Source organism: Oryctolagus cuniculus, chromosome 15 (assembly GCF_051225735.1).
Source record: "Oryctolagus cuniculus isolate XC-2025 breed Fujian yellow rabbit chromosome 15, ASM5122573v1, whole genome shotgun sequence".
In the NCBI taxonomy this organism is placed as follows: domain Eukaryota; kingdom Metazoa; phylum Chordata; class Mammalia; order Lagomorpha; family Leporidae; genus Oryctolagus; species Oryctolagus cuniculus.
Window position 1 is genome coordinate 32,232,971 of NC_142881.1, and position 15,431 is coordinate 32,248,401.

Consider the following 15,431-nt stretch of genomic DNA (forward strand, 5'->3'; position numbering starts at 1 on the left):
TCCATCAGCAGGTGTGCTCTTTCCTGGTCTTCTATACAGCTTACCAACTCTGTTTAGACAGACTAATTTCATCCAACAAATATTTGGCACCAGCTATGTCAGACACTGCATTCAGTACCAAGGAGTGAACAAGAAATCTCTGAAAAGGGAGACAGCCAAAGTCAGAAGATGATACAGGCTACGGAGAAAAATAAAACAGAAGGAGTCGGACGTTGACAGCAGGTAGCAGAGGGAAGAGATCAATTTTAAGTAGGGTTTGACTCTAAACAGGAGACTGGGAGGAGGGGAAGAAGGGACCCATTCAGATACCAGGGGGATAATCGGGAGGAAGAGCAGGAGGTGGCCTAAGAAAGGTAGACGGGCAAAAACCTCATTGCGTCTTAAAGGCCAACCAACACAAGGACTTTGAACGCGATGGCGCGTCACAGGAAGGTTTGAGCAAGAGTAACAAAATCTCACTTACAGTTGACAGCATCACTCTGGCGGCTGTGATGAAAATAGTCTGGCGGGAGACAAGGGAGGAAGCAGGAAGGTCAGTTAAGAGGTTCATGGTAGCTTAGACCAGGGTGAAAACGGTGGAGGTGGTGAGAGTCAGGTTCGCGATATATTTAAGGCAATGTCAGCGGGATTTATTGATTAGAGGGAAGTGGGATGTGAAAGAAAGGGAGAGGCCAGGGATGACTCCAGAGTGTGGGGGGCCTTGGGCAAGTGGAAGGGTGAAGTCACCACTAACTGAGATGGGAAAGATGGGAGGGGGCGGGGTGAGCAGTGCGGTTCATTCTGTCCTGGACTCATAAAACTAAGAAGCCTTTTAGACACTAGACGTGCTGAGTAGGTGGCAGACACAGACAAGGCCAGGGCTGGAGAGGATGAGCTGAACTTATAAATGTGGGAGCCACCAGCATAGGTAATAAGTTGTAATATTGTACGTAGAATCATACAGCACTCATGTATATGATCACATGTAATCTGTATGACTATTTTTATTGTCTGTCCCCCCTGCAAGGACTGTAAGCTCCGTGTGGCCAAGGACCATGTCTGTTCACAGCCAAAAAAGTGCCTGGCACTCAGTAAATATTTACTGAGCAAAGGGAGAAGTTGCCCAATTACTCCCTCAAGAATAGCTACACAGCCCACACGAGAAACAGACTCCTGCAACCACAGTGCCAAGCCCAACCAGCCCAAAACAGGGCCCTGGGGCTGACTGTCCACCCTGTAAGTGGATACGCCTGGCACATCACAGCGTCAGGTATTTGGGTTTCAGCCCCACCACATTCTCAAAGGGTGGAGCTGGGCTAGAGACTTGCCAGTTGACCACCTCCATTTCTCCCTGCAGTGGCTGCGGGAGGGGCTGTTTTGCCCAGTTCACGGACAGCGATATATACCTCTGAGGTGGCAGGAGCCAATTCAAAGGGATAAACCTGCAAGTATTCTCTGAATTGTGCAAGGACCACTAGAACCTGAAGGGGAGGAACACAGACCCCCTGGGGATGCATTAAGAGTAACAACAAAAAAATGTTTTTGAAGAGTGACAGTCACAAAACTTGATGAGAGGACCAGGGAATCCTCCAACCAGAGTCTCAGCTTCAGACGGCAAGTAACTCAGACCAGGGAATTAAGGATAACGGTGGTATTACAAGGTGTAGGATTTTGTTTCAATACTTTCCCAGTTTTGAACAGATGCCTCTGTGAAGATGATAGAACACCTCTAATGGCCTTGGATAACCCCCTGCCTTTCCAAGATACTGAAAGTATGACTCAAGGAGATATGATGGCTTGCCCAGGCTCACTGAGCTACAGGCCCAGGACTAGAACTCAGGATCTAGCTCTCTGCAAAGGGCTTCTTCCCATCATGCCAGTGACAAAGGAAAGGTAAGAGTTACAGGGGGAGCTGCTGGAGTTTTGGGCATTGCTCTTACAAATAACACTGTGTCCTTGTCAAAGGTAAGCTGCAGATGCTATAGCAATGCCAGGTGCATGCTGTGAAGTTAAGAAGGATTCCTTCGCTTTTACCAAATTTGTCACCACACAGAGCTCCTCTTAGCTTTGGACTTTATGAATAAAGCTATTCACAGCCAGACCCACAGAATTAAAATAACAATATACTAGCAGGTTGAAAAAATGCAAACATATATTTTAGTAAAACGTCTACATGAAAAATTAAGATGGAAGGATAAAGCTGGTTAGCTTTCTAAAAATCAACAAATATTGAGTGCTTCCTCTATATTGTGCTGAGTACGTATGAACTTGGCTGTATGCTGAGTGACAGAGACACACACACACACACACACACACAACGATAAGAGAGAACCCAGGTCTTCGATACAAGACTGTAAACATCAAAGGCATAACTAATAACACAGAGTAGGTAATTGTTAAGTGGCATGGCTAAGGTTCTGCAGGAGTTCTCAGAAGGGACACTCATTTCTCCTGGGGTTAGGGCTGGGGCAAGGGTAGGTGAGTTGGGGCTGTCAGGCAGGCTGCTTCAGGAAAGACACAGGATTCAAGGTGGACCATGAAAAGAAGAAAGTCTACCCTTAAGAAGGGGAAATGGCAAGAGCAAACACTGATGCCCTTAACATCAGGAAGGAAAAGAAATCGGGTCTTAAAAGTCCCAGCCAGACTTGACAAGGAAAATTCTTGCATGAATAGAAGGTGCAGAAAGATTTCTGAAGATAGAAACTACAGAGTTTGGGACAGGGTGGTTTTTTAAAAAAAAAAAAAAAAGACTTTATTTATTTATTTGAAAGGCAGTTACAGAGAGGCAGAGGCAGAGAGAGATGTCTTCTATCTGCTGGTTCACTCCCCAGATGGCCGCAACGGTCAAAACTGGGCCAATCTGAAGCCAGGAGCTTCTCCTATGTCTCCCATGTGGCTGATTTCACAAACACCTTCTGGGAGGGGACTACCAGCTGTGGGTAATGGATGAATGAAGACAAACTTACTTGCCTTTGGTGGAGACCGCACTTCAGCCTAGAAGAAGAGTTGGACCTGAGCCGGTGACAGGGGTGTGAAGTCGAGTGGGAAGGAGCAGCTTCGCAAGACCTGCAGGCCTCAGTGACTGGCAGGTAGACAGAAAGCAAGTAAGCCAAGATGTCATCTAGACAGTCCTGAGAGGCACAGCTTAGGCAGCTGAAGAATGTAAGGAAAGAACGCAAGTGGCTGGCAGGGAGAGATGCAGACTTGCATTAGATCTGAGGTCAACATCAGCATCTGGGGGCCTTTAGAGATGTGGGTCCGGGGTACAGGGGAGAGGTAATAGCTGAAGATCAAGTGTAAGAGTCTTCCCAGTCGAGGCCGACTTTTGTGGCATAATGAGTTAAGCTGCCGCCTGCCGCTCCAACATCCCATATGGGCACTGGTTCGAGTCCCAGCTGTTCCTCTTCTGATCCAGCTCCTTGTTAATGCACCTGGGAAAGCAGCAGAAGATGGCCCAAGTGCTTGGGCACCCACATGGGAGACCTGAATGAAACTCCTGGCTCCTGGCCTCCGCCTGCCCTAGCCTGGGTCGTGGAGGCCATTTGGGGAGTGAACCAGTGGATGGAAGGGCACTCTGTCTCTCTCTCCCTCCCTCCGTCCCTCTCTGTAACTCTGACTTTCAAATAAATAAAATAGATCTTAAAAAAAAAAAAAAAAAGTCTTCCCAGTGGACAAAGCCATGGGAAGGAGCATAGTAAGAGAAAAAGTGTTCAGACTGCACCGCAGGAGTCCCGCTCCTCTGAGGTGGCAGCGCCAGTGGGCAGGAGTGACCAGACAGGAAAACCAAGAAGGCAAGGGGGCAGAGTTTCAAGTAAAGGCAGGTGTCAACAGAGGAAAATGCTACAAAATCAGTTACCAGGGCTCACTGCAAAAATAACAAATATTTGTGGGATGAATGAAAGAACGGAAGGAAGGCAGGAAGCCCTTGAGTTGCCCATCCACTTTCCTCAGTCAGAAGAATGGCCCGGGCTGCCCTCCGACACCGGGGTTTCGGAGTTAAGTCTCACCCCTCCATCCTATAAAAACACGTCTCTTCCGCCACAAGCCATCCTGTGCACCGCACAGACATCCTTCCCTGCCTCCCCGACGGTTTCCCATCCTCCTTCCCGGCTTCCGCGTCGGAGCAGGTGGGAAACTGAAGTTCCCACTTCATTCACAACTCTGCGTCCGGCTCCCCTTCCACCAAGGGCTATGTGGCAACGGGCAGGAGGAGCACGCTGGCCGCCAGCCCCACTCGCACGGCTCACTCGCTGTGTGACTTTGGACAAACCCGCCAGCCTTTCGGGACCCAGCCTTTTACTCAGAGCGGAGGAGGCGGATCTGTCTGGAACCCAGACAAGTTTCGGCGCTCCTCCGAGCACTACAGTCTATGATTTTATCATTCTCAGAAGGTCCTTGCAACACCCTCGGAGAAGGAAGTGAGACCCAGAATGACCGCCGGCCCTCTCCGAGGGGCCGAGCGCCAGGACTGAAGGGGCGCACGGCGAGAGTGAGACGGCGCGGCCGGTCCCGCGGATCCCCAGAGGGCGCGGCCCCCTCCCAGCGCTGGCGCGGAGCCCCGCAAACCCGAGGGCGCCTCTCGCTCCGCACCCCACCTCGCCACAACTCCCAGACGGCCAGGAGGCTCTAAAAAGCCCTGCGGGGGGAAAAAAAATAAAGATTTCTTTCCCAGAGTCCTGCGCTGCTTTTGCAAGTCGGATTCCGGCAGACGCGATCCGCAGCCCGAGAATGACACAGTCAGTCTCGGGAAGGAGCGACCGACCGTGCCGAGTCGTGGGGCCGCCCGGCAGTTCGCGCCGCGCCCCGACGGGCAGGCGTCCGACCCCGGCCCGGGCTGCCAGGCCGCCGGCGCCCTCGCCCCCGGCCCTCCTCCCCGCGGCGGCCCCGCTGCGGTCTGCGAACATTTCCTGCCCCCGCCCCCACCGGCCACCCGGAGCTTCCCAGTTGGAGCGAGTTGGTCTCGCAGCCCGGTCGGCGTCCCCGGCCTCGTCAGGCTCGGAGCTGCGCTGGGAGAGCCCAGGCGCCAGGGGCCGTGGGAGGTCGCGCCAGGAGCCCAGGGCCCCGGCGAGCAGGGGCCGACCGGCGAGGTGCCCGTGGCCCTGCTCGTTCCCCGTGGTTACCTGCTCGCTTGCGGGGGTGTCCTGGGGCGGCTGGCCTCTCCCCGCGCTGTCTCCCCACGCAGTTGCCCATGCTGGCTCCTCAGCCGGCCCCCATGCACCGGAGGCGGCGGGGTGGTCGGCTGCTCCGCGCCCCTGCCCCGGACGGCGGCGTCCCGGGTCAACGGCTCCTGCCGCCCGGCATCTGACGCTCCGGATCTCCCCCCGGGGGGCGCGCTCTGCCCCGGCGCCGGCCTCGCCACAAACTTTGCGGACCCGGGGAGGGAGGGAGGGAGGTGGCCGACTCCCCTGCTCAGTCCCAGGTGGCCGGGCCAGGGGGGCCCGCGACGGTGCCCGGCCGGAGACCAGCCCCGCTGAAGGGGCGGAGAGAGGGGGCGGGCACCGCCGCAGCTACTCCCGGCTCGCTTGGGGCTCCCAGCTGGGGCCGGCCCCCCGCAGCCTGTCACTCACCTGCCTAACCCCGCCCCAGCCCGGCCCCACTCCCTTCCGCCGGCTCGCGGTGCCCGCGCCGCCGCCGCCACCCGCCCCAGGTGCGCATGTGACCGACGGCACCGCCCCCTTGGGCCGGGCCTGATTTTCTCATTGGCTTCCCCCAGGGTGCGTACCGCCCCTCGGCCCCACCCAACCAGGTGTCCTCCCCGCAGCCCGTCTCCCGGGGAGCCGGGCCGGGAATTATTCGCCCTCAATGGCCCCCGGCTGCGTGCCCAGCGAGCCGCCTTCGCTCTCCGCGCCACCGCCCCGGCCTCAGGCCCCACCCCTCGGGGAGGGGCCTTCCCTCCCCTCCCCTCCCCTCCCCTCCCTGGAACTGCCCGATCGAGAGCTGGCGGCCACGTGATCCAGGGAGCGCCCCGCCCCCGCGGCATCCACCCAGCGATTGGCTCAGGGGGCGCGTGCGCAGACAAGCCTGTCTCGCGCCTCCGCCTTTCCCCTCCCACGGTCGCTCGTTAGCGTCATGGCCGCCGCCGCCGCTCCCCAGGAGGCGGCGGCGCCTACGGGCCCCCTGTGGGGACTCGTGCAAGACTTCGTCATGGGTCAGCAGGAGGGCCCCGCTGACCAGGTGGCTGCAGGTACGGCAGACAGCGCCGGGCCCCTTCCGCTTGGGGGCCGACAGGAGGGAGCGGCCTCAGCACAGGCGCGGGGCGGGAAGGGAGTGAGGGGCAGGATGACTTTGAGAGATCAATCTCAGGGCTGCTTAGTGAGCATCGAGCTTAAGAAGCGTAACAAGTTGGAGAGTCGCGCGCATCTTCCATACAGCGCTTTTACTCTCGACGTCTCCTCACAGCCAACGGTAGACCGTCATTACATGTCACTGACGAGGAGACGCAGGCCCGGAGAGCTGCGGCGCGGGCGGGAGGGGAGCTGGGGCTCAGACTCGGGAGTTCAGGTGGCTCGGGCTGCCGGCTCCGGGAGACCACGTTGTTTGTGGAGATTGACGTGGGGAGGTGACTGCTGGGCGCGTCCGCTCGCGGCGCGCGGCATCTTGGGAGTGGCTGTAGTCGGAGCGAGCCGAGCGGCCAGTCGGGGCAACTGGAGGTGGTGTCGCATCCTCCTCCAGACTTTCCCTCTGTGTCTTGGTGAAGTTCTTGATTACTTTTGCATCGTGACTTTTGTGCGGCATTATTTTTATCTTTTTCCCAGATCCCCTGTCTCCTCTGCTTTGGACCTGTTCAGGGAATCTCTTAGTTCTGGCAGTTTGTTAAAGATTGGAATAAAAACAATCCTAGACTTGCTTGGGTTCTGAGACTTAGCTCATTTAGGGAAAAAAAAAATCTAAAACTTTCAACCAGTCATTCCACCATTATTGAACACGGTCTCCAAAAATGATGCAGAGCAGGACTATAAATACAAATTAGATCTGTGCCCACCAAGAACTTGCAGTGCGTGTGTGTGGGGGGAGAGACAGCCATGCTATAAGAGGTAAATGCAAGGTGGTCTGCAAACATCACACAGCAAATGTCTGATGCTACCCCTATTTATTTTTTTATTTGAAAGGCTGTTACAGAGAGAAAGGGAAAGATAGAGATTGATTGAGAGATCTTCCATCTATTGGTTACCCTCCAAGTGGCTGCAATGGCCCGGCGCTACCGAAGCCAGGAGCCTGGAACTCCATCTGGGTCTCCCATGTAGATGGCAAGGGCCCCAGCACTTGGGTGATCTGCTGCTTTTCCAAGCACATTAGCAGGGAACTAAAACAGAAATGAAACAGCCAGGATACTGGTATCACAGGTGACAGTTTAACCCACTGTACCTCAATGCTGGCCCCTAAACTTAACATCTTTTTTTTTTTTTTTTTTTAAGATTTTATTTATTTATTTGACAGGTAGAGTTACAGAGAGTGACAGAAAGGTCTTCCTTCCGTTGGTTCACTCCCCAAATGGCCGCAACGGCCGGAGCTGCGCCGATCCAAAGCCAAGAGCCAGGAGCTTCTTCCTTGTCTCCCATGTGGGTGCAGGGACCTGAGGACCTGTGCCACCTTCTACTGCTTTCCCAGGCCACAGCAGAGAGCTGGACTGCAAGAGGAGCAACCGGGACTAGAACTGATGCCCATATGGGATGCTGGCCCCGCAGGCGGAGGATTAACCTAGTGTGCCACGGCGCTGGCCTCTAAACTTAACATCTTAAAACTCTACAATTGGGGCCGGAACTGTGGCATAGTGTGTAAAGCCACTGCCTGCAGTGCCAGCATCCCATATGGGTGCCAGTTTGAGTCCCGGCTGCTCCACTTCTGATCCACCTCTCTGCTATGGCCTGGATAAGCAGCAGAAGATGACTCAAGTCCTTGGGCCCCTGCTCCCGCGTGGGAGACCTGAAAGAAGCTCCTGGCTCCTGGCTTCGGATCAACACAGCTCCAGCCGTTGCCATTGCTACCAACTGGGTAGTGAACCAGTGGATGGAAGACCTCTCTCTCTCTTCCTCTCTCTCTGCCTCTCCTCCTCTCTCTGTGTAACTCTTTCACACAAATAAATAAATCTTAAAAAAAAAAACTATGAAAAGTGTACTATGTTAACAGTGCTTACAATTACAAGTAGTGTTATCAGTGTCATTTTTCCCAATGTTTTAAAATTTTCAACCATTTAGCAGTCTATAAAGAATTTTATAAGGAGCACACATACTCTCCAACTAGATACTTCCATTAATACTTTAATAGAATTTGCTTTATCAAATGTCTATCATCCATTTAAATTGTAGATAACCACTTAAGTTGCAGATATCAATACACTTCCCTCTAAGTAACTTGAGATGCAGATCATTGACCAGAGTTTATCGTATAGTTTGGTGTAAAATTTAAATCCAGTGAAGTACACAAATCTTAAATGTACATTCACTGATTCTAACAAAGGCATCCGCCTGTCTAATCCAATCTCCTATCAAGAAAATAGTACATGACTATATCCCTGTCATTTGTAACATTTCTTTCACATTTGTACATTGTGAAAACAATAATTTTTTCTGGTTCAGGACATACTTTGAGAAAGCAGCTTGATTAAGAACTGCTAAATTCTCATAAACATTTTTGTGAAATTTATTTTTGGGGGCAGGCACTGTGCTACAGCAGGTTAAACCTCCTCTTGGGACACCATATTCCATATCAGACGGCAGATTTGAGACTTGGCTTCTCTGCTTCCAACCCAGCTTCCTGCTAATGCATCCTGGAAGGCAGCAGATGATGGCTCCAATGCTTGGGACCCTGCCACCCATGTAGGAGACCCAGATTGAGTTCCAGGCCCTGGCAGGCGTTTAGAGAATGAACCAGCAGATGGAAGGTCTCTCTCTCTCTCTCTCTCTCTCTCTCTCTCTCTCTCTCTCTCTGCCTTCCAAGTAGGTGAAAAACATTTTTTTATTTTGACAGGCAGAATTGACAGTGAAAGAGAGAGACAGAGAGAAAGGTCCTCCTTTTCCGTTGGTTCACCCCCAAAATGGCCACTACTGCTGGCACTGTGCCGATGTGAAACCAGGAGCCAGGTGCTTCCTCCTGGTCTCCCATGCGGGTACAGGGCCCAAGCACTTGGGCCATCCTCCACTGCCTTCCCAGGCCACAGCAGAGGGCCGGACTGGAAGAGGAGCAACCAGGACAGAATTCGGCGCCCCAACTGGGACTAGAATCCCGGGGTGCCAGAGCCTCAGGCGGAGGATTAGCCAAGTGAGCCACGGCGCCGGCCTGAAAAACATTTTTAAAAATTTGTCTTTTTATTCGTGTCTGAAAAAAAATGGCCTAAACTATTGTAAATTTTAAATTCAACTCAGCTCAGCAAAGATATTGTAACAGCCCTGTTGTAATATAGCCTTCCTAAAAAAAAAAAAAAAAAAAAAAAAAAGACGGTTGTACAGAGAAAGCGTAACAGGTAAATTTGAAAGGATTTAGTGGGATTGGACTATGCATAACCTTGGATTCCAGGGAGAGGAATTTGAATGACCCATTTTAGGTCATAGGAGTCATTGTAGATCCTTGAGGAAGGGAGCCATAAAATGAAAGTGAATTTGAGGGGATTAAGTTAGTTTTCTCCATTTTAGATCACAGCCCTAGTTAGAATTGTTGAAGGCTGACACAGTTTTGGGGCACCCCTGAATAAGGAGTGCTTTCTAATCCTCTTTCCTAAGTCAAGCTCTGTTAGTGCTAAAGGGGCCAGCTAGCTGTGCAGGCCACATGCAGCAGTAGCAGCAGCTTACTACAAATTGTAAATGCAGACAGACCACTGTGATCAGAAAGGCAGCTACCACCAACTCTGTTTTACATCTGGATTCAGCTGTAAAGAAGGTGCAGGTGATAGAATGAAAAGGGCCTGGCAGTCCAGGCTTTCAAAGGCTGCTGTTACCTGTCCCAGCCCCATTGCTCCTCCCTAACTTTTAGTTGCATGTAGTCACCTTTATTCCCTATTCCCTGAGTGTTTTCCTTTCTAGTTCTCTCCACTAGCTCTGTCTAAACCAAGATAGACTCATGTGTCAAGGCCAAGACTAAGTGTGCCCTCACACCTAGAGTTTTCAGATTATTTCAGCAGCCAACATCTCACACCTCAGAATTCAGAATCTTTGTAACACTTACTTCTCAACCACTCCTGTACTTAGTAGGGAGACATTTTTAGTAGCTATGTCTGTATGCATCTCTACATTCTACCCTCCCATTTCTACCACAATCTCATAAGCGGGCATGCAATAAAAACTACTTAAGTGAATGGCTTGAGAGAGTTGAAGAAAGATTCTGTGATTTGAGATCTAACTACAGAAGGTCTTCAGAAAGTTCATGAAAAATCCATATTGTGGAAAATCTATATGGATTTTAAAGTTTTGGACACCAAAGTAAACTTGTAAAAAATTATTTATTTGAAAGGCAGAGATATTTTCCCATCTGTTTACTCCCCAAATTCCTGCAACAGCCAGGACTGGGCCAGGTGGAAGCCAGGAACCCAGAACTCAATCCAGGTCTCCCACATGGGTGGCAGGAACCCACTACCTTGAGCCACCATCTGCTGCCTCTCAGGGTATGCGTAAGCAGGAAGCTGTAATCAGAAGCAGAGCTAGTACTTAAACCCAAGTCACTCTGATACTGGATTTGGGTGTCCCAAGCTGCAGCCTAATGCTGTTGAAACACAGCACTGACAAGTAAGTGCTAGAACTGGAAGCACAGCTAGGGTTCCAACCCAGGCTCTCTGGTAGGGGACACAGGCCCAAGCAGCGTTTTTTTTGTTTGTTTCTTTGTTTTTTTTTTTTGTTTGTTTGTTGTTGTTGTTGTTTTAAGATTTATTTATTTATTTGAAAGGCAGAGTTATAAAAGAGAGGAAAGGTGACAGGGAGAGAGAGAAAGTTGATTTTTCCATCCGGTGATTCACTCCCCAAATGGCTATAACAGAAAGGCTGGGCCAGGCCAAAGCCCAGAACTAGGAACTCCATTTGGGTCTCCCACATGGGTACATGGGCACAAGGACTTGGGCTGCCTTCCACTGCTTTCCGGGCACATTTGCAGGGAGCTAGATCAAAAGTGGAACAGCTGAGACTCACACCAGCGCCAGTATGGGATACAGGCATTGCAGGAGGCAGCTTAACATATAATACTGGCCCCATCAAGCAACATCTTAACCACTGCCGAATGCCTGCTTCAGCTTACCTTTTAATTCCCTTTTTCCACAACTTGAAATACCTTTGTAGTTTTAGGACTTGAAGGAGAGGGAGGACTCAAAAGATAATATCAAGATTTTGAACAAAATATGAGGAAAAAGGAAGTACTTTGCCCTGAAATGAAATTTGAGGGACAAGCATTTGGCCTGGCAGATATGATGCCTGCATCCCAAATCCAAATGCCTGGATTTGATAGCCAGATCCTGTTCCACCTTTCTGCTAGTGCAGACCCTGGAAAGAAGCCCAAGTAGTTTGAGTCCCTGCCACCCACCTAGGAGACCTGGATCGAGTTCCTGTTTCCTTGCAGACATTTAGGGAGTAAATCAATGAATGGGACCTATCTCAATTTAAAAAAAAAAAAAAAAGAGATTAAGAAAGGAGCTGATTTGGACAGTAAATTTTGGACATGTTGTGTTTGTAGGTGTGGATATCAGTTTTTTTCTACTTAGTTATGTGAATTTTTCTTTCAGGTCAGTCTTTTTTTTTTTTTTTTTTTTTTTTTGACAGGCAGAGTGGATAGTGAGAGAGAGAAACAGAGAGAAAGGTCTTCCTTTGCCATTGGTTCACCATCCAATGGCCGCCGAGGACAGCGCGCTGCGGACAGTGTGCTGCGGATAGCACGCCACACTGATCCAAAGCCAGGAGCCAGGTGCCTCTCCTGGTCTCCCATGGGGTGCAGGGCCCAAGCACTGGGGCCATCCTCCACTGCACTCCCGGGCCATAGCAGAGAGCTGGCCTGGAAGAGGGGTAACCGGGACAGAATCCGGCGCTGCGACCGGGACTAGAACCCGGTGTGCCAGCCGGAGGATTAGCCTATTGAGCCGCGGCGCCAGCCTCATTTCAGTCTTTATTATATTGTATTTCCCCACATTTGCAATTCTCTGAGAAGATCACTATTCCTGAAACCAAATGATTGTAGAAAAATTTAGTGTTTGCTAGAATATAGTTTTGAAAAATGTCTATGGCATCAACAGCAGAAAGGGCATTTTGAGAGTGTGATTGGGATCTAGTCTTATTTGGGATTTTCTCTCCAGCTCCTTCCTATCCTCCTACCCCACACTCTGCCACCCCCTCTCCCTGCCCTTTTTGGCAGCTACTCTGGATTCTCAAGAGGCTGTAAGTCCACCAGACAGAGGTCTTATTGTGCATTCTGTGAAGGTGCTCATATAAATATCCCTTTGACCTCTTTACAGTGTCCTACACGAATGGGTGCCCTGTTGAGGAAATTGTGGATGGTCAGGAGGTGCTAGGAGGTCCATTTTTAGAGAGCAAATCTTGAATACATTGGAAAAACTTGGGCCTGCTTATAAAGGAAGAAGAACTTATTCATATTTTTCCTTAATACCAGTGAAACTATCCTTAGGAAAGTTAACTCTTTGTTCATCCCAGGAGTCCTAAGTACATAGTATTTCCATATATTCCAGTTATTTTTATTTAGGAGAATTTATAATGTTAAGAGAATTATAGAGTTGGTCTTCTGTATATAAAGATATTTAAAAATGAATCTTGGCTGGCGCCGTGGCTCACTAGGCTAATCCTCCGCCTGCAGCGCTGGCACAACGGGTTCTAGTCCTGGTTGGGGCACCGGTTCTGTCCCGGTTGCTCCTCTTCCAGGCCAGCTCTCTGCTGTGGCCCAGGAGTGCAGTGGAGGATGGCCCAGGTCCTTGGGCCCTGAACCCCATGGGAGACCAGGAGGAAGCACCTGGCTCCTGGCTTCGGATCAGCACAGCACGCCAGCCATAGTGGCCATTTTGGGGGTGAACCAACGGAAAAAGGAAGAGCTTTCTCTCTGTCTCTCTCTCTCACTGTCTAACTCTGCATGTCAAAAAAAAAAAAAAAATGGATCTTACTGAAGAATGGGATGGGAGAAGGAGTAGGAGGTGGGATGGGAGTGAGGCTGGGAGGGCGGGTATAGGGTGAAGAACTATATTCCTAAAGCTGTACCTATGAAATTCATATTTATTAAATAAAAGCTTTCTAAAAAATAAAATAGATTTTCACTCTTAAAAAAAAAGAGAGAATCACTGAAAGTTAGTGACCTGTGATCCACAAACCCAGGAATTGTATTCAAATGCTGACTCAGCCTGTTTCTGTCACTGTGTCACTTGTGACACCTTGATTGTGAGCTCATTAGAAGCTCCTTGTCTGTACTTTTATTGTAAGCCTGGACATAGTATGATTATAATAGGTATCCAATAGGTGTTGAATGAAAACACATAAGTGACTTTATAGAGAAGTCTGGAGGGAACCCAAAGCGGAAGTAACTGAAGGATGCAAGGAAGGCATCGCAGAAGTCAGTCAGCATTGCATCTGGCTCCTAAAGGGACAGCTGAAGTCCCTGAGATAGAGGGCTGGGAAGGGCCACTGCAGACTCAGACTGTGTATCTCCAGACAAGGGTGTTGCACACTGGGATTTCATGGGACCGAATGACAGGAATCACGATGAAGGGGAAGGGGAAGGGAATTTGGGGACTAGATGGTGAAGGACAGTAAGCCAAGGAGTCAAGTCTTAAGCAGTAAGGAGCAAATGGAGCTTGGTGAGTCGGGGAGCTATTGTGTACTCAGAGCACGAATGGATTGAAAGATTTGATTGTTTTTAACTGAGGTAAAACTCAATATTTTAACCTTCTTAAGTAAGTAGTTGAATGGCTTTTAGTATATTCAATGTGTTCCTCAACTATTACCACATTCAATGGTAATTCAAAACCTTTTTTTTGAAAAATCTACTTATTATTTGAGAGGCAGAGTTACAGAAAGGGAGGGAGAGGGAGAGAGAGAGAGAGAGAGTGAGAGAGAGAGCGAGCTTCCATCCATTGATTGATTCACTCCCCAAATGGGTGTAGTGGCTTGGGCTTTTGCCAGGTTGAAGCCAGGAGCCCAGAATTGCAACCAGGTCTTCCAAGTGGGTGGAAGGGGTCCAAGTGCTTGGGCTATCTCTGCTGCTTTTTCTGAGCATTAGCAGAGACCTGGTTCAGTAGGGGAACAGCCAGGACTGCAACTGGCTGTATGTGATACAGGCAGAAACTCAACCCGCTATGCCACAGTGCCTGCCCCAAGAACATTGTCACCACACCAAAAAGTGGGAAGCCTTTTAAAGGCAGTTACTATATTGTCACAGGGATGAAAAGGAGGAGTCGACTCTCTCTGCCTCTCCTTCTCTCTCTGTGAAACTCTTTCAAATAAATAAATAAATCTTAAAAAAAACTGCAAAAAAAGGAGTAAGATTTGAAAGGCATTTCTGAGGCAAACTCATCAGAAATAGAATAAGATGTTCAATTTGCTCACTTCTGTAAAAACATCCCCCAAAATCAATTCTATTTTCTTTACTCTTCTTTACTATTCTGTGATGGCTTTATTATTTTGTATTCCCCCAAAATTGTATTCTGCTTTTACATTTCTCATTTCTTTTATGTTTGTGCTACATGAATTCAAGATAGGATCCTTAGGAAAAATAGGAATGCTGGAGGGCTGCACCAGGAGTTTGCCCACGTGCTAGGATTTAAGGAGTCACATGCAGATGGATGCTGCTTGGTGATTGTAAAGCAGCCAATTTCAGATTGATGTATAGCAAATGCTGAAGAAATAATTTTAAATTATAAAGTTTGAGGCGACCTATGGGAATGGAACTTTACCAGTAGGGGGTGTAGTGGAAATTTCTTTGGTGATGCAAATGTTCCGTATTTTGACTGGGCATTGGTTACTCAGGTGTGCACTTCTGTTAGAACTCATCTAATTGTGCACTTAATATTTGCATTTCACCATGTTTATGGTTTTTTTTTTTTTTTTGAAGGCAACCGAATGGAGCCTGTGAGGTCTTTGTTGCACAGCACTCAAAGTATTTCCAAAGATAGACTCTAGCCCACCATCCAGAAGACTTTAATGATGTTGCAGAAGAAAAATTATTCAGTTCAGTGTTGTCCTTTGCAATTAACAGTTACCAGTTCCCTGTGGCTTCTTGTGTACAACTGCTAACTCTTGAAGCCACTACTGAAATAATTTTTAGATAAATCTTTTAATAGAGCTTTCTAGGCTATAGCCAGAAGTTTCCAAGGAAGTGCCCTTTTTCTGCCTTCCAAAATGGTGCAGTATTCTTACGGTTTGTAACACAGAAACGGGTATTTATTTTTATGAAAGGGTTGCCATTAAGGAATTACGTATGTAACACAACCATCAGTTCCTTGGTGTGTTTGTCTGGTTGGTCTGACTACTGCCCCTTTCTCCAAC

The 15,431-nt window shown here is 49.4% G+C and overlaps 2 protein-coding genes across 14 annotated transcripts in view; one reads left to right on the forward strand and one right to left on the reverse strand.

Moving 5' to 3' along the window:
• The window catches only part of UBTD1 (ubiquitin domain containing 1), a 56,803-nt gene extending 51,229 nt beyond the window's left edge, over window positions 1–5,574 (reverse strand). The window contains exons 1-2 of one of the 3 annotated variants that reach the window (XM_089314622.1): window positions 5,100–5,390; window positions 2,950–3,410 (exon numbers count right to left, since the gene is read on the reverse strand). Coding sequence is in view for 1 of the 3 variants with exons in the window: in XM_002718666.6 (XP_002718712.1) it covers window positions 5,100–5,169 (70 nt within the window). In the remaining 2 variants the exon portion in view is untranslated. Of the gene's footprint in view, window positions 1–2,945; window positions 3,411–5,099 lie in introns of all 3 variants that reach the window. The other 2 variants (XM_070057450.2, XM_002718666.6) reach the window with 2 other exon arrangements.
• A 388-nt stretch (window positions 5,575–5,962) lies between these two features.
• The window catches only part of MMS19 (MMS19 cytosolic iron-sulfur assembly component), a 28,694-nt gene continuing 19,225 nt past the window's right edge, over window positions 5,963–15,431 (forward strand). Inside the window, exon 1 of one of the 11 annotated variants that reach the window (XM_051824031.3) lies at window positions 5,963–6,163. In XM_051824031.3, the coding sequence (XP_051679991.1) occupies window positions 6,049–6,163 (115 nt within the window). In that variant the 5' untranslated portion in view covers window positions 5,963–6,048. The remainder of the gene's footprint in view (window positions 6,164–15,431) is intronic. The other 10 variants (XM_008270296.5, XM_070057430.2, XM_089314587.1 and 7 more) reach the window with 10 other exon arrangements.